At 44.7% G+C, this 21,244-nt stretch overlaps 3 protein-coding genes across 8 annotated transcripts in view; all 3 read right to left on the bottom strand.

Moving 5' to 3' along the window:
* Nucleotides 1–2,986: 2,986 nt before the first annotated feature.
* actr2a (actin related protein 2a) lies at nt 2,987–11,636 on the bottom strand. Its single transcript, XM_027013746.3, has 9 exons — nt 11,507–11,636; nt 10,172–10,282; nt 7,945–8,160; nt 7,512–7,584; nt 7,203–7,339; nt 6,636–6,785; nt 6,297–6,442; nt 5,942–6,074; nt 2,987–4,886 (listed from the first exon to the last, which is right to left on the bottom strand). The coding sequence occupies exons 1-9, from the start codon at nt 11,552–11,554 to the stop codon at nt 4,716–4,718; spliced, it is 1,185 nt and encodes a 394-aa protein (XP_026869547.2). The 5' UTR covers nt 11,555–11,636; the 3' UTR covers nt 2,987–4,715.
* Nucleotides 11,637–11,876: 240 nt separating this feature from the next.
* Nucleotides 11,877–20,540, bottom strand: atg4da (autophagy related 4D, cysteine peptidase a). Of its 2 annotated transcripts, none has more exons than XM_027013787.3 (11): nt 20,172–20,540; nt 18,439–18,715; nt 18,109–18,192; nt 17,126–17,299; nt 16,488–16,815; nt 15,517–15,581; nt 15,175–15,314; nt 14,679–14,757; nt 14,515–14,591; nt 13,827–13,946; nt 11,877–13,377 (listed from the first exon to the last, which is right to left on the bottom strand). In XM_027013787.3, exons 2-11 carry the CDS (start codon nt 18,665–18,667, stop codon nt 13,198–13,200), a joined length of 1,476 nt encoding a protein of 491 aa, XP_026869588.1. In that variant the 5' UTR covers nt 18,668–18,715; nt 20,172–20,540; the 3' UTR covers nt 11,877–13,197. The 2 variants fall into 2 exon arrangements, with proteins under 2 accessions (XP_026869588.1, XP_081557616.1); XM_081701490.1 differs by having other exon boundaries at nt 16,521–16,815.
* Nucleotides 20,541–20,885: 345 nt separating this feature from the next.
* Nucleotides 20,886–21,244, bottom strand: part of mast1a (microtubule associated serine/threonine kinase 1a) — a 60,685-nt gene continuing 60,326 nt past the window's right edge. For all 5 annotated transcript variants that reach the window (XM_027013729.3, XM_027013728.3, XM_027013731.3 and 2 more), the window contains one exon: nt 20,886–21,244. This exon is cut by the window's right edge and continues 5,678 nt beyond it. The gene's annotated coding sequence lies outside the window, so the exon portion shown is untranslated.

The raw sequence follows: 21,244 nt of genomic DNA, 5'->3' as shown, positions 1-21,244 counted from the left end.
AGCACACTGGTCACATGAACAGTTAAAACACCCTTACCAAAGAGTGATGACCAGATACCATTAATGACCATATCCAAACAGGATTTAGTACTGTTAGCGTTCAAGGTTTCTTGTCTCTGTTAATGAAAGACGTTAAAGAATTTTAGGACTCAATTTAAACTCTACGATGGAACATGAAATGTTACCATTTTTACCAGATTACCGATTCAGGGTCAGTTGTTGCCATCGCCATCATAATTTATAGTTATATAGACACTCAGGAACCTGAGCTTACATCAGCAGTTTACTCACATTTGACACATTTGATAAGAGAAATAAATGTATCGCTCAGTTAGCCAAGCCTGCTTCTGCTGGTCTGCTGTCCTGCAGACATCCAGACTTGGTCTCGACCACCTGACTGAGGCTTTGTGGAAGCTTCTGAACCACACACGTGGAATCGTGGAATTCCTGAAGGTGAACACCTTTTCCCCCGTAGCCAACACACCCAACCAAAGCCAGGAGCTGTCTTTTGTAATCTGAGCTCAGGCGTGTGCGGAGCAGGGAGAACAGCAGCACAGGGCCAGGAGTGGGGTTAGAGTGCTCTGTCCACGGAGGTGGGTCATATGCCAGTGCCACTGTTGTGCCATGTTTCCGAGGGCGTCCGAGCCGTAACGGCACCAAGTCCGTCTCCGGACAATGTTTCGAAACACCTTCTACCGGGCTGAGGAGGAAGTCAATGAGCAGGAAGTCATTGTGTGTGATGTGCCATGATTTGGACGGGAAACAAACATGCAGCTGTGTGTGCAGATGAGAAAGGGTGTGTGTGAGATGAAGTCAAAGTCAGATTATGAAAGCTGATAAAGAGTACAGATGGGGGAAATAAAAGAGGGAGAAGAACGAGACTCCGGCATCTTACGAGATTTCCCGCACAGTCCAGGAGGCCTAGGAGAGGGTGCATGTGTGTGTTTGTGGGAAACAGAGGGAAGGATGTGCACTGTGCCAGTGCCATCCCTTGTTTGTTGAGTGTTATCTACATTTATCTGGCAACCAACGCACACGCTGCAGTTCAGTTAACAGACTGCTCTTCCAGTTCAGCCAGTAGCCTCTGACCCTGGTCAACAGAACTAAATATGAGAGCATTTCATTATTGGTCTGGAGCCAACAGCCAATTGGTGATTATAATCTGAACGGTGAGCACTGACTCCAGATCATTGATTCCAATCATCCAAATCCCTTTAAGGACAGCCGTGTGACAGAGGTGTTAACTTGCAGATGAGCTAATGCATGTTCGTTAAAAGAGAGGACTGGGCATTGGTGGGAGACAGGAAGACTGACTCACCTTCACCCAGCTCAGACATCTTTAATGCAACTGCTCTTGAGGCTGTTGTGTGGAGAATGTTGGCCAACATACTTCAAAAGGCCCACACTTCTGAAAGTGGGTGGAAGCTAGTTGGTTTCCTTATATTCAAAACAGGTTAAGTAACTGTGAGAGTGGTAGAGTGACTTTACCTGCAGGTTACTTCCACACTCGAGAGAAGCTGCACCAGGGGCCTGGAGAAGCAGTTAGATAGAGGAAGGAAGGAAGGGGCGCGTGCGCGCACACACACACACACACACACACACTCTAACTTTAGACACTGTGCGTCTGCCCTCACCCCAGAATCCTGTACACGTAACTGTGGATCAGGGCGCGTTTGCACATGTGCTGGGGGTGGGGAGAAGGCTGAGAACTGTCTGTCTCCAGTTCTGACAGTTCTAAAAGTTCAGTAGGAGGAATGTTGAGATGAAAACAAACAGAAAAAAAAAGCTCTCCAGATGGAAACAAGAAAAAGACGAAGAACACATGCTCGACATGTTGAAGTATTTAGCATGTAAAACGTCGACTGAGCCCTCAGTGTGCAGTATGGATCCTGCAGTGCGAGTGAGCAGATACAGTGCGGTTATAGTAAGAACTATATGGAGTTTATTGCTGTCTGGCCTGAATTTGAACAGGCCCCACTGAGTCTGATCACCCCCACTTGTTTACACGGATGAAATCCGAAACAAATGCAAACAGCCCCCTCTGATCCACGCGCGCGCACACACACACACACACATATACACACGACGACCAGAGATACACAGACCCCTGAAACAAATGCAAACTAATTTGTAGAGCCCCTGAGAGAGGGGGAGGGGGCGAGAGTGAGAATATATTTCATATTAAAAACACAAAACAATCTCAAATTTCAATAAAATGACCCAACATGAAACATTTCTGCATGAGACACGGGTCAGCGGGGCACACACCACGCATGTGACAAGCTGACTCACGAGAGCCTGCGCACAGTCTGAACAAGTTACCCACTGTAGTTCTCTGTGCACGAGGCAGGAGCCTCGGAGAGGCAGCTGAGGTAGCACTGGGCTGAGGCTGGTTCTCACGTTGATATCTGAATGTCTCAGCAGGGGAGCACATGCTTAAAAAGATGTTGAAGTGCTGAGAAAAGCTCAGTGATGTGCAGTAACATTGGAAAACTGATCCGAGGCCCGTCGTGAGGAGGCAGCGATGTAATCGACACTGTCGTAACATGCACAATGGTGAACGCCTGAGCCAACTGCTTGTTTGCTCATCTACACAAGAATCTCCCCCCCCCCCCCGGTTCAAGTTACTTAAGCAACACGAGTCTCAAGATCACATATCAAGATCAGGGAGAGAGAGGGGGAAGCTGGAGAATGGACACGTGCCCACGCATCCGCAAAGCAGGGGGAAAGGTAACCGTGCATCCTGCTTTTCCAGCCACACTCCAGTTCCTTCAAATACTGCAGCTCACTGCATCCATTTGGACGTGACAGGCAATTGATGCATTTGTAAAAGATAATATTCTTCTGTGGTACAGGCTGTTACCATGGACACCAAGGTCGCAGTCACTCTTCGTGCACGTGTATGGTTTCACGGCACGCGTCAAAGAAATGCACACACGCGCTACTGGTTTAAACCATCTAAAAAAAATTTGGCTGCACCACACAATTATAAATCAGTTTTCTTTATTTAAATCAGCTGTTTTGGCAGTACGCTACAAACAAAACAAAAAAAAACAAAATAAGAAAAAGAAACAAAAATAATCCAACAACAATAACCACACTTGGCACTGCGGTTCTGCTAGTGGCCTGATATAACTACTTAACCTAAGAGCAGGCAGCTCAGCTCCAGCGGAGCGTCCACAATCCAAACACCACGTATTATTACTATCGCATTATCAAATGCATCACTTACACTAACGTTAGTTCAACCAGAGTCAACATGGTTATCAGTGGAGGTCGGGTATAGCCAGCTAGCTGGCACTTTGTTTTGTTGTTTTGTTCTAACTCTGAAACTCTTTTTGGCTGAACGTTCTTTTTTTTTTTTTTTTTTTTTTTTAAACAAACAGCTTGCGTTCCGCTCCTCTGCTCATTTACGCAACGCCAGGTACAACCGAACCGTGTTCAGGAGAACGAATCGTATCAAAATGGAAAGAACAAATAATAAAAGTGTAAGAAACATGCAGAAACACGTGGCTACGCAGCAACATAGCGCCGTGTTTCCTAATCTTTCCTTCGAAGAAAAGGAAAAAGTCTGCACAAAGCAGTTTGGGCCAAAATGTGTGTGAATTAGACGAAGTAACTTAATATTGTACTGCAATACTGTAAACAGCACGGTTGCTGTTTAATTCGCTAAAACCTTACCGCGAACAGCGAGGGTATTTGCCAGGTGTGTGGACGTGAGCTTTGAGAAAGTGTTCGGCTCTCCTTACTGTTTTGGCTTGCTGTCTTCATTCAAGACATCATTTTGAGAGCAGCGATGCTGACGTCCATTCAAAACCGTTTTGCAGTTCAGTATAACAATAACTACGCGCCTGTAAGCACTAACAAGCCAGCCAGCCAAGTGCAAATGGCAATGTGGTCCTAACGGGGAGACCTACGGAACTGAGCCCTGCCATAACCTATGAAAGTCGGTGCGCTCAGCGCATTTACACCACGCTGGGGACTAGAGTGCCGTTCAGCCCACAGCCAAAGTGTGCACTTTCGATTACGGAAAAAGAAACATAAGTGAAAACATGTATATATATATATAAAAAAAAAAAGACATGGGGGGGAAAAAAAAGTAATACATTTTACATTTAAAACGCAGCCTGCCTGACAGGGTGCCTTTACATGTTTTGATACCATCGGCCTTAAATATGACATTGTTCGTGGTAATCTTCATCCACAAACTACTGACATTTCACGGATTCTACATGACCACGTTTTCTTCTAAAACATTATTATTATTATTATTATTATTATTATTATTGTCTGCCATCTATATGTCCTTCAAAAAAGTGGAAATATATAGACAAACAGATGAAAACCGGTGAATTACACCCATGTCTAATTGGAAAAGTGAGGGAAGGGGATTGTATTCTACGATTCATTTTGGCAGCATAAACAAGTCATTTTGAATGCAAGATTTTAATTGCCCAACATTTTAACTATTATCTAGTGCTCAAAAGGCAGAGGTAATCTTTGTAGATTTTCAAATCGCACCAATACGAGAATGAAGATTTTTGACTGCAACTGTAAAATTCAAGTATTTGATTATCATCAAGTATATTCTGCCTTTCCCCCCCATTAATACACTGCCAAAATGCCACCCTGTGTGTGTGTGTGCGCGCGCATACGTTTCTCTGTGTGTATGTATATGGATTTTGTGTGTGTGTGCGTGCGTGCGTGCGTCTGGTTTATCTGACAGTCACCCCTAGTTTCTCCAGCACGCGCACACCTTTCTCCTGGTACTCCTCTCTGGTCATCCAGAAATTATCTTTGTCCTTCATGATGTCAGCGAGCACAGCTCCACCCAGAAACACCATGTGCTTACGACGAGGAGGGTCCTCAATACGGATCTTAAACTTCTACAGAGAGAGAGAGCAAGAGAGAGGAGAGGGGTCATTTCTCTCAGCCCAAAGGTGACCGTTCCCACAACACGCGGAGGGAAGTCCATGATGGCTTCGCCATGAAACATCCCTGATCGGGCTCAACAGGGAACTCTGCTTGGGGACCATAAAGCTATTTTGTTTACAGAGTCTGACTCAGAATCAGTTCTTTTGTCAGGCATGTTAAACATAATGGGATTTTCTCTTGGTGAGTGCTAATGGAACATACCACACATGCTGACACACTGGACTATTCAGACATGTATCGAGAATACAAGGAACAAGGAATAAGTTAGACTTTTAAACTAAAGCTATTTAAAAACAGAGGTATTACAGAACAAAAATGGTATGTCTGGTGAGAATCCTGACGCTGGGTATTTGTGGTGCATACAGATTACACTGTAAAATTGGCACTTGCATATGTAGTTTTGTCCGGGTTTATCCAACTGATACATTTGAATATTGCGGAGCAATGGAGCTGCGCTACTTTCAGATTCCCTGAGGAGCTCAGAAATATCCCACAAGTCTATTTTTAAGGGGTTTTGAATCAGTGATCATGTAAACAACGCAGGAATAGTTTCACCACACATCTGACGACTGGTGTGAAACACAGGGCAGTTTTTGGTGATTGTGCCCTTAAACTACTGTTCTGTATGCTATAGGGTTTCCCCTCCTCCAACGTAACTGCTACAGCTGCGTAAGGTGGGAAACTGCTGATCTACAGTTGTGTACATCACTATGGGGGGGATAGAATCACCTCCAAGTTTCTTTTCAGCTCTATAGCAAACGACATGACCCAGTAAGCGATTGGAGTGCACCTTTAAGCCTTTGAGTGGATATGAACCTGAACACCAGGCCTCTCTCTTACTTAAAATTCACTTTGGCTTGGTGTGCCATAGAAACGTGACCACCGGTGCCACCTGGTGGTGGATGCTTTATATGACCACCTATCCATCTCAGTTTCACTACTAACAGATTCATGTGAGGATCAGTTAGTAGAAGCTTGTTGCGTGCGTGCGTGCGTGTGTACTTACTGAGAGCTTTTCCACGTCTCCCTTGAGCACTCTCTCCAGGTAGAGCTGCTTAAGCTCACGCTCCAGCCGGGATGGGAGGCCAGGATACATTGTAGAGCCGCCAGACAACACGATGTGCTTATAGAACTCAGCTCTGAGAGAGAGCGAGAGAGAGAGAGAGAGAGAGAGAGAGAGCGGGGGGGGGGGGGTGTTCATCTGAGATGAGGCTTCACAAAACCGCTTGTGTCTCCTTGACCCAAAGGTCTGTTTATATTCTGCAGGTCTGGGAGTTCTAGTCTGCACAGATTATTCAAGGACTGTGAGGTTCCTCTCCCAGGCAAGGGTGTTCAGCCGTTGTGCAAGCGTGGAAACCAACCTGGTGTCGATGTCAGCTGCCTGGATGGTGTTGAAGAGCAGCTCAGCCACGCCCACCCCCTCCACATTGATCAGATGCGGCTGGAAGAGAGCCTCAGGGGCCTCGAAGCGCTCCCCTCCCACCTTAATTACCCTGCCGTCTGGCAACTAGAGAGAGAGACTGCATAAGTTCAACAAATCCGTACTTATATACACGAGTATATGTGTGAGAGTTGGAGAGTGTGCATGACTGAGCCAAGTGCGTTTGCGGGTGTGAAGTGTGTTAGCATGTCTAAGACAATGCTGAGTGTGTGTGTGTGTGTGTGTGTGTGTGTGTGTGTGTGTGTGTGTGTATACTCACCGTGTAGGACTCCACCAGCACGGTGGTCTCCAGTGCAAGTTTCTGCTCCTGCTCGATGTTGTAGCCCACGTAACATAGCTTCTCCTTCATCATCCTCACCGTCTCAAAGTCGGCCGAGTGGTTGAAGGCGTAACCCCTCAGCAGCAGCAGCTACACAGGGGCGCACGGAAAAGCCACGTCAGAGGAGCCCACTCTTCATCAGACTCCCTAGTGACCGTGGAGGCCACAGAAATATACCCCACGCATCGTCATGGTGATGGAACCGGTTTGAAGTGACATGTGCTGTGTGTCAGGAGGCATCACTACGCTGGAAGTAGTCTTTATCAGACTAAGCTGTAGGCGTTATCAGACAGTAAACTAGTCGTCATCAGATAGTAAGCTGTATCCAAAAGGATATGCATGGTCAGCAACCCTACTCAGCCTGTAGCACTCAAACGACTTAGTGTACCACCACCCAGGTTGGGTTCACATGTGTATGTACCTTGATGAGACTTTGTGGACCTTGACAAAGCAGTATTTGTATCCAAGTATTTGTACCTCGATGAGGTGACGCGTGCAAGCGCGTACCTTGATGAGGTAACGTGTGATGTCTCGGCCTGCGATGTCCAGGCGGCGTGTGAGGTGTGGGAGAGAGAATCCTTCATACACGGGACAAATGTGAGTCACACCATCACCAGAGTCCACGACCACACCAGTGAGGAGACCTACACTCACACAAGTGAAAGAAATAAAGGAAAATCAGAATTAGAAAACCACTTCAACAACCCAATTTTAACAGCACAAACTGTCCTGCCAGTGCAGCTACAGGCCACATGTGAAGCACTAATCCAGTGAAGACAGGCAGGTGTGTGTAGGGGTGGGGGAGGGGCCAAATACCTTGAGCATAGAGTGTGAGCACAGCCTGGATGGCGATGTAAACACCAGCAAACTGGTACGTCTCAAACATTACCTACAGAGAGCCGGGAGAGTCGAAAGACAGTGAAAAACCAGCTCGAACAAGGCAGCGTGTGTGTTCCTACACCTACACTGATTTAGCTTATTGGATTAGACTTATTGATTAAGGCTAATGTTCATACAAATGAGGAAATATGGGTGGTGAGCTGTATAGCATCGTTTAGCATAATGCTAACTGGCTCCTATTAGCCTTCATTAAAAATGATCAACATTAACATGAGAGAGATGTGTTTCAAGACAATAAAAAACAGTAGAGCACAAGAAACAATTCAGACCACACGCAAAGACCCACACAAAGTCAGCACCTCTACTCATAGAGCCTGTGGCACACACACAGGCACACAGACTCACACACCTCGATGATCTTCTCGCGGTTCTTGGTGGGGTTCATAGGTGGCTCCGTGAGGAGGATCTTGCAGTTGCGCGAGTCAATGTTGAGCTTCTCAGGGCCAAACGTGTAGTCCCACAGGTGCTTCATGTCGTCCCAGTTGCGCACGATGCCGTTCTCCATGGGGTAGTTCACCTCCAGCATGGAGCGCAGCTCACTCGCCTCGTCGCCCACCATCAGGTCCTAGCCGGGGTCACAGGGCAAAGGTCAAGCACGCCACATGTTGGCTAAGGTATGTGGTTTTAATAGGTTTGCCGAAGCATTGTGGAGGATGGAAAGTCACTCAGGTCAACTTCAGTCGAGCTCAGCAGGTCAGACAACTGTTACCTCGCTCTCCTTAAACCCCTGAGGTGGTCATCACTAAATTCACAAACTACATTTCCCATAATTGTCTGTGGAGTCTAGAGCCACATGGAACTTTTACGCGTTATGTAACAATCAGTTACATTTACGGCATTTAGCTGACACTTATATCCAAAGCGACTTACAAATATGACTGAATACAATTTGAGCAATTGAGGGTTAAGGGTCTTGCTTCAGGGGCCCAACAGTGGCAGCTTGGTAGTGGTGGAGCTTCAACTGGCAACATTCTGATTACAAGCTGAGTATTGCATTTCAATTCAATAATAATAATAATAATAATAATAATAATAATGTTATATTTATATAGTACCTTTCAGAAAAGCCTACATTTCCAAAATAATAAGCACAAAAAACCCCCCAATCAAAAACAGAAAAGAACGGAGAGAGGAAGTACTGAGAGAAGAGCTGCGTTTTACAGGGAGAAGACAGGAAGAGGAGTGAACCGGAGTGGGATGGACACCTATATCAGAGGACCTCAATGAGCTCAGCACTGTGAATCGAAGGAGCACAGCTCTTCCAGAGCGGCCCCTTGTGGAGGATCCTCAGTGTGCAGGACGTGAGAGAGTTAATTGGTAAAAACATGTGGCAGAAGAGTGTGTAGAACACATCCTAAAACACCACTGAAGGGAAAAACAGCCATAGTACTTATTTTCCTAAATGTGGTGATTGTCCTGTGCTATTTATTGTCTGCTTGCACATGAAACAGGCAGGCACTTCCAAGTCCTATACCATACGCACGGCCCGGCTGGCAAACACAGACACTGAACTCAACACTCAAAATCTCAAAAGGTCACTATAGTTGTAAAATTTGTTCACTGGTAAAATGAGATTGATTTGATGTCATCTAACATGCACGTTTTTATGCCACTAGCTCTGCTTTGGTGTGGTTAAACACACGCGTGCACGCACACACACACACACACACACACACACACACACACACACACTTCCTAGTTAGTCTGAGATGAGAAAGATGTGCTAGCACTTGGCCTCTGGGCTTTTTTCCTGAGCAGAAGTCTGCACATGTCTATAGGTTTATGAGGTCATACAGAAACAGGCACGACCTCATCAGGCTTTGTGACCCGTAGGGCAACAGCACTTGAGGCAAAACACTCAATATGTAGAAATGAAGGTGGTGGCAGATTAGTATGAACCTGTTCCTTATTGGTCCATTAGGGACTATTATTTGTTTACCAGGACAAAAGGTTCTAAATAAATAAATAAATAAATAGATAAACAAGCTGTAAGGATGAAAAAAGGCAGTTAGTCAAGCTAAGATGCAATACATGCATTCAACACACACACACACACACACACACACACACACGTGTGTGTTTATCCACTCACCACTACCCTATGGCCCTAGGTTGTAGGGAGGTCAAAAAACAGAGAGAACAAACAGGAAAAGAAAATGAAAGGGAATGACAGAAAAAATCCAATTTATTTTACAAACAAACAACAAAAGCCCCTCACATATATCTACTATGCCTGATGCATCCAGGCGGTCAGATTTTTTAAAACAATGTTCACATTTCAGTACCTCAAGCAATTACCTCAGTCTAAGTGCTTATTTGTGAGTTTAGCAGGGGAAAAGATTTGATCTTTGATGGGGCTATAATTCACATATGTACAACTGAGCGAAGCACTCAAGAGTCAAAACGAGCTTTCTGACTGGCACTGGCAGCTAGGTTCAAAAAGAGAGACACGTTTTGGTTTGACCTTGATCTCAGCACTGCCCACTCCAGCTGTGGAGCAAGTGATGTCGATGGAGGTGGTAATTAGGAGGGAGAGGTGTGTGTGTGTGAGTGAGTGAGTGAGATGCTGAGTTTACCTTGATCTCGATGTTGCCCACTTTAGCTGTGGAGCGGATGATGGGCCTTCCCACCAGTGCTGGGAAGATGTGCTCGGGAAAATTCGAGCCCGCGTAGCCACACTTAACAAACTGATGAAAAAGAACCATGACAGGAAACGGAATACTTAGTCTATGCTATAAACAATGTCCTGATCACGAATGGCAAATACATTTCTAGTAAGCAAGACTCACTTTAATCTCTTCTTTTTCACGTCCATGCAGTAACCTCCACACATACCACCAGTGCTACTGTCTTAGCTGAGACCTGACCCCACTTTCCCAACGGTACCACGCACTTCAACCCAACAGCCAGCAGCATACGGTCTAATGAACAAAAGTCATAACGTGTCTGGACACGTAGAAACTCGTGTTATTCAACTTGGTCCATTATCGTTTTCGGAGCCAAACGAAATATTCAGCATAATGCTCTTAAGCTTGTCGTGCACAGCTTTATAAAAACGCGGTTTCCTGTGTTAACAGCGTTGTTGTCAGCATATCAAATTACTCATAACGCTCAAAGCTCGTCTGCAGGTCGCGACACAGTACATGTTCCTCATATTTGCGGAACTGCGGGTTTAAAAAAAAAAAAAACCTTCACGGCGGTTTTGAATGTGTAAGATCGCAGATAGGTCCCCTTCCTTCCTAGGCTGTGAGTAATGTTTAAGAAGTCATTCGCATCTGCACGGTTATTTAGCTTCTATAGCTCGCCGTACACCTTTGAAACTTCCTCACTCGCCCAGATGTGCAGACGAGGAAGCTGCCGCGCGACCCGTCTCGCGACGAATCAATGGGCTCGCGAGCTCAGCCCGGCGAAAGGCCAGGCTAGTAATTCTCTCTTCTGCCAGGTGTTATAAAACAGACGCATACCAGGACAAACATATGAGTTTAGAAAGCACGGAACGGCTCAGACAGCAAACATGAGACCTAAACGGGTGTGATCAAGCAGACAGCGAGCATGTTTAGCTACTCGGGCTGATAGCTGCTCGGCTAAAGACTAGCGCTAGCTCGCTCGCCTCGTCATTTATCCCTCACCTAGCAACAGCTGTGAAAGGATGGAGGCTGGTGCATAGGACATATTGCCACTAACCTACAACACAACAACTATCCAGCTACATGTTTCGCCCGGTTAGGCCGGCGCTTTATTGACATGCTGACAGTCGCATTCCTCTGCCAGGCGAAACCCACCCCAGATGCCGACTTCCCGTTTCACATTAGCCGTCTAGCTACAAATTTAACGTCTCCTTAAAACAGGACATTAAAATGGAGCCAAACAGCTAATCCTGCGTGGAGGTGCGGCGGGCCTTCGAAACTTACCCCGGTCCCATTGTCACAAACCACCACTTTCCTGCCTTGGCTGTCCATCTTTGACAAAATCCGAAAATCCGCCCTGTCTACTCGGCCAACTTTCCTCAGCGAAGGCGGTAAGCGCCACCCACCTACTCTTCCGGGTTGAACAACGGCTATGTGAAAGCGGAAATGCTCCAAAATTAAAGTCCCCGTACCGACTTGAATTTTTGCCCGAGCAGTTTCTTTACAATTTTATGGTCAAACCAATAACCTGTCAATTCATTTTTGTGTTACAATTGTTTAACAAAAACAGTGTATTATATAATTTTTTTTAGTTTAATTAAAAATCAAATCAATCATTCACACACTGAAAATGTAGGAAGACTTGGAATCTGTATCTTATTTTAAATATAAAGAATATTTATTACTATTGCACATTTCCCAGATGTAATTATAACTTTGTTTTTGTTGATGTTTATACGCAGAAGACAGGGGTTTAAAGACAAACATATCCAACCCTCCCATAGAGCTCATTTCCAACCTTAGGCCAAGACCCCAGTTATAAGCCAATAAAGTCTGAAAACCAGAACCCTGGCAGGTTACGGTCCAAACTTTCAAACGTAGCTCTGAAGGTTCCACTGAAGTAAGAAAACATGCAGCTCAGTTACTGGAAAACAAACAAAAATCTTTTAATCACAAACGACCATAAAGTTAAACGTTCAGCAGGTGTATTCTCAGGCAGAAGTAAAAAAACAAAACAAAACAAAAACCTTCATAAATAGACGATAACAGTAACAGCAAACTCTGTCGCATTTCCACAATTTAACACGAAGTTATTAACGCACATCAAAAGCATACGGCTTTAAAAAAAACAACTACCAAACTGGACTAATTCAGTGTTCTATCAACTTCACAGCTGGAAACCCCAGCATAAAATATAGAAACTCTAGAAAATGGTGAAAAAAAAACAAAAATGGCAAAGCATTACGATACAAACAAAAATAAATAAACATATTAAAGGACAAGAATTATGTCTGACATATGGATTTAGAAAACTAGATTATCCCAGATGAGTGAGCTTCATCCAAAAATCACCCTCTCCTGATCAGTACTATATGTACACAGATGACTCCACTCCCAGTCAGACTCACAGTTGCTGACTCTGACAATCATACAGAAGCTATACCCACTTCTACTTCACAGGGCCAAAGCAATGGGGCACGAAAAAAGTGAGACTAGGTTTGTGAGAGATGAATTTTAGAATGAGAGAGAGAGAGAGAGAGAGAGAGAGAGAGAGAGAGAGAGAGAGAGAGAGAGAGAGAGAGATGCAGAAACAAGGGGGAGGGGGAAGATGAGGGGGCGTCACACCCATCTGAGTAGCGTTTATCCAATCAGTCCATATCTCCGCCCACCTGTTGTGTGCCAGCTCACACACAACTGAACCAGATGTTCAGGGTTCTGGCTTGCTTGGTTCAGGACCGATGGGATGTAGCCCAGAACAAGGAGATGGACCAGAGCCTCCATGCTGTATCTGCACAAGCTGCCATTTCTGCAGCTTCGCGTCGGCCATCTTGCACCATACAAGACGAACATAAAGGACGACAGTTTTGTGGATCTCCCTGGCAAAGTCGCTGGAGGGGGCACCGTGATCCAGACACGTCGGTGAGAGCAGGCCGGGGGTGTGGGCCAGGGCGCGAGGGCTACAAGCAACTCCTTCCTTAAAGAAAGACAAACTCCTCAGTGCTGCCCTTCTTACTGTTCTGGCCCAGTTTGCCAGGAGAGACAATGTGGGTAAAGGGGTCAGCGTTCCCCGCACTCTGGTTCCCCACGCTGCAGTCTTGCCCTCTGCCCTCCACGAACGTGAAGATGGGATACCGTTCCTCGGTCGATGACAGAGCCTGAAGACACAAGGCGTGGTGTGAACAAGGACAGAACACAACCCTTATGAAGGAACATTTTGCAAAAATAATCACACTGTTTGTATTAATAAACACTGGCTGGGAAAGGCTATTGAGACATGCATATGAGTTCATGCTCACTGATCCTCAGTGGCCTTCAGGCTTGGTTGGCCTCAATTGTGTTTTTGGCATTTGAATGTTCCGCAAATTGAGACGATTTTATAAAATAACTGGTGAATTTTGAGACTGTATACACAGTACACAGACAGAACTGTTATTGGTTCACAGACAGACTTTAGCTAACCTGTATTTCCAAATGTAGGAAATGTCAATGTAACTCTGTTCATATTAAAATGGAAGAGTTTTACAAAAGCGGTTGAAGGCAAGCTTGAACTGAAATGTATATTTATCTTGCACTGATACTTGTGATGCTCTGATTTGTCACTTACCGCACTGACTGTTGAACACAAAGATTCAAAGTCTTTTTTATTGTGGGCATAGAAACCCACAGTACAACTGGGATCCATTCGACTAAAGTTCATCTTTCTGGGAGAGTTACAGTGAAATGACTGAGAGGAGAGAGAGGGGGGGGGGGGGGGGCAATGGAGAATACAATCTTGATCAATTATAGTGTATTATATGTATTTAACCTCTAAACAAAGCACTTGTGTGTGCACGCACGCGCGAGACCAAGAAATATGATTCTGAATAACTTAACTGTGAATATTTGTACCATAATGTAACTTACTGTAATTGCACAGTAGTTGTAACTAAATTACCACATTAGGAAATGCATAACGCTAAATATAGACAAGTTAGTCTCCATCTCTGGGAAACCAGTGCATGACATCACAGTGTTTCTACTGTACCAAGCGGTCTTCCGTAAGGGAAATTCCATCTAAAAACATTTTCAAAATCAGGAAGTAGGGTTGTTTTTTTTTTGTCTTCGGAGAAAGAGGCATTTCTTTGTCTTGGTTGTAGTTAAAACACTTTCTCAGATGGAATACTGCTTAAGAATTCTCTTCTGCAAATCTCCTGCATATCAGGGTTTCTTGTTCACTTATTGGAATGAGCTGGGTATTATTTTTAAAAAACCTAAAAATATTATGGTTATGATTTAAGGTCATGATACCGTACCTCCAGTGAGAAGTTACGCCGTGTGACATCTACCACAGGCTGACAGTAGTGTGGGTCTAAATACAGCAGCTGCTCATCTGAGAAAAGACAAAGCAACCAATCAAATGCCAAAAATAAAAAAACTAAAGCAACTAATCAGCAAAAAGAATTAATTAATCATTTACCTTGAAAGCCAATAAAAAAAAGCGAATGCTTGGGTTTCCCACCAATGATTCCAATGCAGCATTGTAACCTCAGGATTTTCTAGTTTAAACAAATAAATACAAATAAACAAATAAGCAGTCATTGTTCATTACCACGTGAAGTTTCAGTAGCCATATACTACACTATTCTGCAGTCCTGACTTACAATTATTAACAATGTCTAAGATTTCATCATTGCATCTAACAACACAATGAATTTACAATAAGGATTATTAGTTGATAATCCTTAGTACACTTACTGTACAGTCAGGGTTTTAATGCAATTAGAAACAGATCTTTCCTTGTGGTGATTTTACAAACTCTTTATTCCATGAATTTTTCAGTAAAGGTGCTGTATCATGATACACATCATTATTTTAATATGACCTATATCAGGATATGAAATTTAGATCATATCGCAAAGCCCTATTGAACACACTCAGCGTAGGACTGATAGGGTTGAGTAGTTGCAGAATACCTTAACACACTCAGTGTAGGCAGGGTTGAGACATTCTCCTCCCAGTCTTACAGGGACCAGGATAATGACGGACCTCCATTCCGAGCTACCAGAGTCCAACAAACTTTGGTCACACAACCGCATCACATCTTCCTTATAAACTACAAAACACACACATGCACACAATCAAAAATCAGAACATTACAACCTTCCTCATACAGACTCACTACCAAGCATAAAAGATGGCAACTGAGCTTACAAAACACAGGCTTGTAAATGTATGCCTTTATATAAATCCACAAACTATGTGATGTGTGCTATACAAGTAACAGACTGGTGCCCACAGGACCTGCCCACACTCACCTGTGCAGTCCTGAGCCACGTACACGGCCAGGTTGTCCACCTCGGTGCTTCTGTTCACTGCTTTGCTAAACAAACCCAACAAAAAGTGTGGAATGAGACCTGGTGTAGCCACGACCAACCCAGTTTACCACTGCGTGCCGACACCTGCGGAAAGGTTTTCCAATATCGGGAACTTTTCTGAACGTCCTTTCACATACCACACTCTGAGAAACTGAATTCTCTCTCTCCAAGACTTAATACTGGATCTAGTGATAAAGTAGCAAAACGTAATAGAACAGGATTTAACACTGAGCTTTGTAATACAGACTTCACGTGACTCATACGAATCACTCAGCGCCTAAATCAGCGCAACAGCGTGAAATCTCAAAACAAACAAAACAGCACTTTCAAGTTTTGACATTACGACCTCCTGTTCATAGACTTATCCGGGGATGGGACCTGTCTGCCAGCTGTGACATCATGACAGCTGTCTGTTGTCATGTACGCGATGCCAGACAGCTTCGGAAGTGTGTAGTTAAGGTCACCCTGCTCTGCAATAGGGACGGCGTCCTGTCTGTGGTTGAAAGTCTGATGTGGGTTTTTTGCATTTTCGATGGCCTGCCTTCTTTATTCTCTCCTTCTTTGCATGTTTGCACGCGTGATTTCATATGAGACACCATCACCTGCTTGACCTCTCTGCATGTGACTGGAAAAAAAATAATTTCTTCAAAATTTAGCAAGACTATATAATATGTAGGTAAACTTTGAAAGCTGTCCAGGAAAAGCTGTCCAGGAAAAAGTCCAGGAAAATTAACAAATCTCCTAATTCCTATTTCCTAATTTCCTTTATTTTATAAAGTAACTAATTTCTGGTTCCCCCTTCTCAAGAGCTCAGGACCAGGCAAATGCCAGTTCCCTGTGTTAGTCACTGCAGATGTAAAACAGCCTAACACAGGAGTTAAAACCAGCCCCGGCTCTGATGCCCGACTCACCACAGGATGTGGGCCACGAGAGAGGGTCCGTACCAGTCGCCTGCCCGTTTCCCCGACTCCCTGCCCAGCTCGACGAGCCGGTGCACCCCGAACGGCGCCGCCGGCTGGTCCCCGAACCACGACACCAGCTGGCGGTGCAGGGCCTCACTCTGCAGGTCGTGGGCCGTCTGGGTCCGCCTGGGTCCTTCGCTGCGTCTGTGGAGCGCAGTCGGGCCCCAGGAGGAGCTAAGGGAGGGGAAGGAAAGGCCAGCAGGACGGGACGGCGAGGCCGGCCTCAGCACCTCAAAATCCACGTCGGCCAGCAGGGGGCAGTCTGACCAGCTCCAGCCTGGAAGAAAAGGGGCATTCCCAGCACTAGTCAGCAGCAGACCGTCTGACAAACCACCACGCTACATAAAGGAAAACATTTTAGAAAACAATTAAAAATAAATTTAAGCCAAACAATAAATTTAAAAAAAACAACAAAAAAAACAACAACACATACATACAATCTAAATAAAAAGCAAACAATAAAGCATGGAAAAGCAAACAAAGAAAAAGTTAGAATACATCTAGCATTTAATATAGTGTTCTTTTTAGCTTTTTACAACATATGTAGCGCATTGCTTCCTTGTGCTTCTTCGCCCCATGGTACGTACCCAGAGGCAGGGTGTGGAGCAGAAGGCCCTGGGCGAGCAGCATCTGACCGCTACGCAGCATGCAGCCCCAGCCGCAGTCTGAGTTCAGGCTGGAGCCCTCCAGCTGAGGGAACTCCTTTCTGTAGGTGAACCAAAGCCGCGAGCCAAACGCCAGCCGAAAACACTCGACCTCATCTAGGGAAGGAGGAGAAAGAGTCCGGGTGGGAGGAGCCTGTACAGTTCAGACAAACACGGGCCGCAACGCTGCCCAACGCAGCCTACAGCTGGACGTTAATCTGAGAAGGCGAACAGCAAGAGTTGCCAGGCTAAAAACCCCTCGTCCTCACATCCAGCTAACAGAAAGGTAATACTCCTTCAAAACTGCTGCCGAAGTCATCCAAATGCTGTTACAACTAGGCCACAGGCTAGAGCCCTGTTAGAAACCAGAAGAATACAGGAAAATGCACCCCTTGTTCCTGGACACACGCCCTTGTTCCTTGATCTGAACGGTTAACAAAAATGTTAATCACTAACATAATACAACCTTTTATTCCCTTTTAACTTTGTTATGTAGAGCGCCACATAATATACAGAACATAAGCGCGCTTATGTGGAGCGCCAATTTAAAAGTCCAGTCAGAAGCCAAAGGAACACTGCTGGGTATTTCCCAGTCACAGCTGTCTTTGTTGTCCAATAGGCAGGTTCCAGGTAAGTGCAGTCTCCTAGAATTACGATGACTCGTGCGGGGTTTTTTTTCTTCCCTTCCTGCAACCATCACACTTACCTTTTCTCTAAAGCTCGGCAAATTGTGACGCCATGCACGACAGAGGCCGGAGAGGTCCAACTTTTAACCATTTCGGTGTTCATTCTAATGTTAAATTATCTGTTCAGCAGTAAGTTCGGTACAGACATCTCAAACAAAATCACTGCAGTTGTTGTTTTGTTTTTAGCTATTATTAACAACATATCTGAGGCACAAAGAGGTGGAATTGGGTGAGGCTTACCTGCGCTGTTGAGCAAGTAGGGCTGCCCCATTAGGAACAGGGGGGATGTTTTGTTAAAGACGGTTTTGGTTTTGACAGACCATCCTGTGGGACAGAACACAAATCAACTACTCTTGGCTGTTGTATCAAACCTCAACAGTGGTTACGGGTTTCATACCTAGTCTTCATGCTTATGGTTTAAATGCTGTTTTCCCTCTAAAAGCCGCATACGCTAAAACTTCGTGGTGGTTTCAGTAACGGTCAAGGAGGAAAAGGGCACCATTTGAATCGAGCCATATTCTTTACAATTTAAATAAGATCAAAAATGAAACCACGCTCTTGAAAACGCACCATATTTGACGTTGTTCCAAGCCGACATGATCTTCAATTTCAGGCGATCGACTTCATCCGGCTCTCCGGATGCTTCTGTGTCGCAATGGGTGAGCAAGCCATGGCCAAAATGGCCCCTGGGTTCGAGAAGCTGTGCTGAAGACGAGGGGGGCCTTCTTCCATCAGTGAGGTCATCGTGAAGAGCCACGCCCCCCACATACTGGGCAGCACTGGGAGAGACCGAGTTCATGGCTCAGGCCTCACTCTGATCTCTCTACTGTGACATCACTGCCGCTGCCTGAGGAGGGCAAGAAATCATATTAAAAAAAAAAAAAGACAAGTTTTAGAACTTCCATGTTCGTTAGGAATCGATTAGCATTGGTTTATAGAAGACTGTGCCTCATTAACAGAGAGCAACAGTGCAATGGTATTTAGGCATGGATGAATGTCAAACCCAGGTCAACCATTTTTAGCTGTTAAAATCAAAAATCACACTGATGGAGGAAAAGTCTGCATTCTGATGCTTTCTTTCTAAATACGTAGTGGACTTGCTCCGGCCAGATCCAAAATGAGAATTCAAGGTGCTAAAAGCCTGAGCAATTTTTGATGGCAGTCATACAGTACTAGTTATACAACAAACTTTTTAATTGTACTGTCCCAAGAAATGAGAAATGGCAGAGTGGTTGTACATAAGTAAACTGCAGTGTGGCTTTTAGATAGAAACATGAAGAAAATGCAAATAAACAGATCAAAGGTGGTGAGGACAGCTAGTTTGAACTGGTTGGACTAAGGACATGTCTGTTCTTGCCGTCACAGTTGAGTGAACTACTGTCATTGGTCAATGTCCAGAAAGCATCCACAATTGAACACTGGTTACTCTGAAGGGCAGTAAGTTGACTTGACCAGCTGTTAACAAAAAGTGGTTAAGTCCCAGTTCCAGTGCATTGTTTGTATGATTGATTGAACAGAGATAAGATTATTTAAACTGGCCGAACAAGGCAAACGCACGTGACAGAAAGCGAGTCATATGGCACCTAAAGGCAGGTGTGTGTCTGGTGGCTGCTTCAGGAGAAAAGTCGTATTGATGTCATTTACCTCCTTTTAACCATTGTTTTTGAAAGAATGTGACACTAGTACGTGTGCTCATGCTATTAAACCAAAGAACGAGCGGGACGTGCTGTTCTAGAGAACCAGCAATTACATTATTACATATATGAAACAGGAATAGAAATCTTACAATCCCTCTCGGAGTTTTAAAAGGAACGGTTCAGTTGGGTTGGGTCACGGGAAAACCTAAGTAAGCGATGAATGAAACTAGCTAGATCAGATCGAAACTTTCTACAATTGCGCAACGTTCAGAGACGAGTCAGCTCGCAGTAGGTCTGCCCGGCTGTAACACTTAGAAAGCTCAACATACAGGCAGGCATGTGATTTCAGTGTGACAGAGGCACTTCTAGCGAGTGGAAACACGGACCTGCACAACGCACAGTTGATCTGTAATGCACAATACAATAACATGACTCAGTTGATTCAGAGAGAAGCAGCCACGGTAATTCAGGGATCTGCGCCCGAGAACCGTCAGAAGGACGTTAAATGAAAAAAAACCAACCTAACCTAACTTACCTGAGCCGACACGACTCTCGAACGGTTGCATGACAAATAAATAACTAACAAAGCTAAGATCTGACCTGCCTGGTTAGTGTTATCCAGCAGGACCGCAGTTACGTTACGAGGAGATTTAACGAACGCCTTACCTCAGTACCGAAGGAGGCATACTTGTTATTCCTGCTGGGATATCAAAGTTAATGTTAACTCTTCCCCAACAGTTCCTGGCAGTGTTATACGAGGACGACAACCCCCGTAGCGGTCAAGAAGAAATGGGTATTGGGTGTCAATGCAAGGACAGGGGAAGCTACCGTTAGCTAGCTAGCTGGTAAGCCTTCTACCTTAGTAACGATAGAAAACGAGTCCCATTGGGGCAAATATTAATCAAAAGCAAAGACACAGCTGTACATAGTAGCTATAACAGTTAAAATGACAACGTCAGCTCTCAGCCAGCGTTTGTATTCGGTATCCGATCTGACTACAGGCGATATGCATCGTACACTACCCTACGCCTTTCTTGCAAGATAATGCGCAATTACTTCCTGTTGTTATTCCGCGTGCACACCCATGGCCCACCCCTCGCTGAGGCGATTGGCTGAGCTGGGCATTCTCCACTCTCCGATTGGATAAATCTTTCGTCTATCAGTTGGAACGCGCCATTTCATTTATGTGCCGGTTATGCAAGAAGTGGCTTTCACCGCAGGAGACGCGCACGTGCCGAGTAAGCTGAGCGAGCGCCCTCACCTTGCCGGCATCAAGAATTGGTTTTGCTCAAATGGCTGCACAAAAACGCGAAAATGTTCAGTGGGAGCAGGTAAGTAAAAAAACAAAACAAAACACCTATTTAAAGGGATGAAAACGTCTCCTCTTATACAATATCAATTTATTAATTTCATTACACATATATACTGCACTTCTGGTGTTTATGCATCGATTGACATTTGCTGGAGAAGCAAAAGGGTCGTGGACAATATATAAATTGTTTAAACGAATAACAGTGTAAGTTATGCCTGCTCTTACGTATCATCTCAACCTGTTGAGGAATGCCACATAACAGTGCAATTAAATAAAGGGTACACAATAAATGACTCTCTCTCTCTCTCTCTCTCTCTCTCTCTCTCTCTCCCCATCTAGAACATCATTCACTTTAGCACAGAATATCTGCATCTTCTATGTACATTTCTATAAATATTTGTGACAGCTACATAATACATTAATACAG

Source organism: Electrophorus electricus, chromosome 18 (genome assembly GCF_041902795.1).
Source record: "Electrophorus electricus isolate QZ-2024a chromosome 18, ASM4190279v1, whole genome shotgun sequence".
NCBI lineage: Eukaryota > Metazoa > Chordata > Actinopteri > Gymnotiformes > Gymnotidae > Electrophorus > Electrophorus electricus.
This window is presented reverse-complemented; position numbering and strand designations above follow the sequence as displayed.

Excerpts from the sequence above, each read along its gene's own strand:
- actr2a (XM_027013746.3), bottom strand. The coding sequence starts at position 11,554 with ATGGACAGCCAAGGCAGGAAAGTGGTGGTTTGTGACAATGGGACCGGG. Across the intron at positions 7,585-7,944 it reads ACCGCGAGAAGATCATCGAG|GTAATGTTTGAGACGTACCA; the intron begins GTGTGTGAGTCT and ends GGCTCTCTGTAG. Across the intron at positions 7,340-7,511 it reads GCTCACACTCTATGCTCAAG|GTCTCCTCACTGGTGTGGTC; the intron begins GTATTTGGCCCC and ends GTGTGAGTGTAG.
- atg4da (XM_027013787.3), bottom strand. The coding sequence starts at position 18,667 with ATGAACTCGGTCTCTCCCAGTGCTGCCCAGTATGTGGGGGGCGTGGCT. Across the intron at positions 15,315-15,516 it reads CGTGGCTCAGGACTGCACAG|TTTATAAGGAAGATGTGATG; the intron begins GTGAGTGTGGGC and ends TGTGTTTTGTAG. Across the intron at positions 14,592-14,678 it reads TTTTTTTATTGGCTTTCAAG|ATGAGCAGCTGCTGTATTTA; the intron begins GTAAATGATTAA and ends GTCTTTTCTCAG.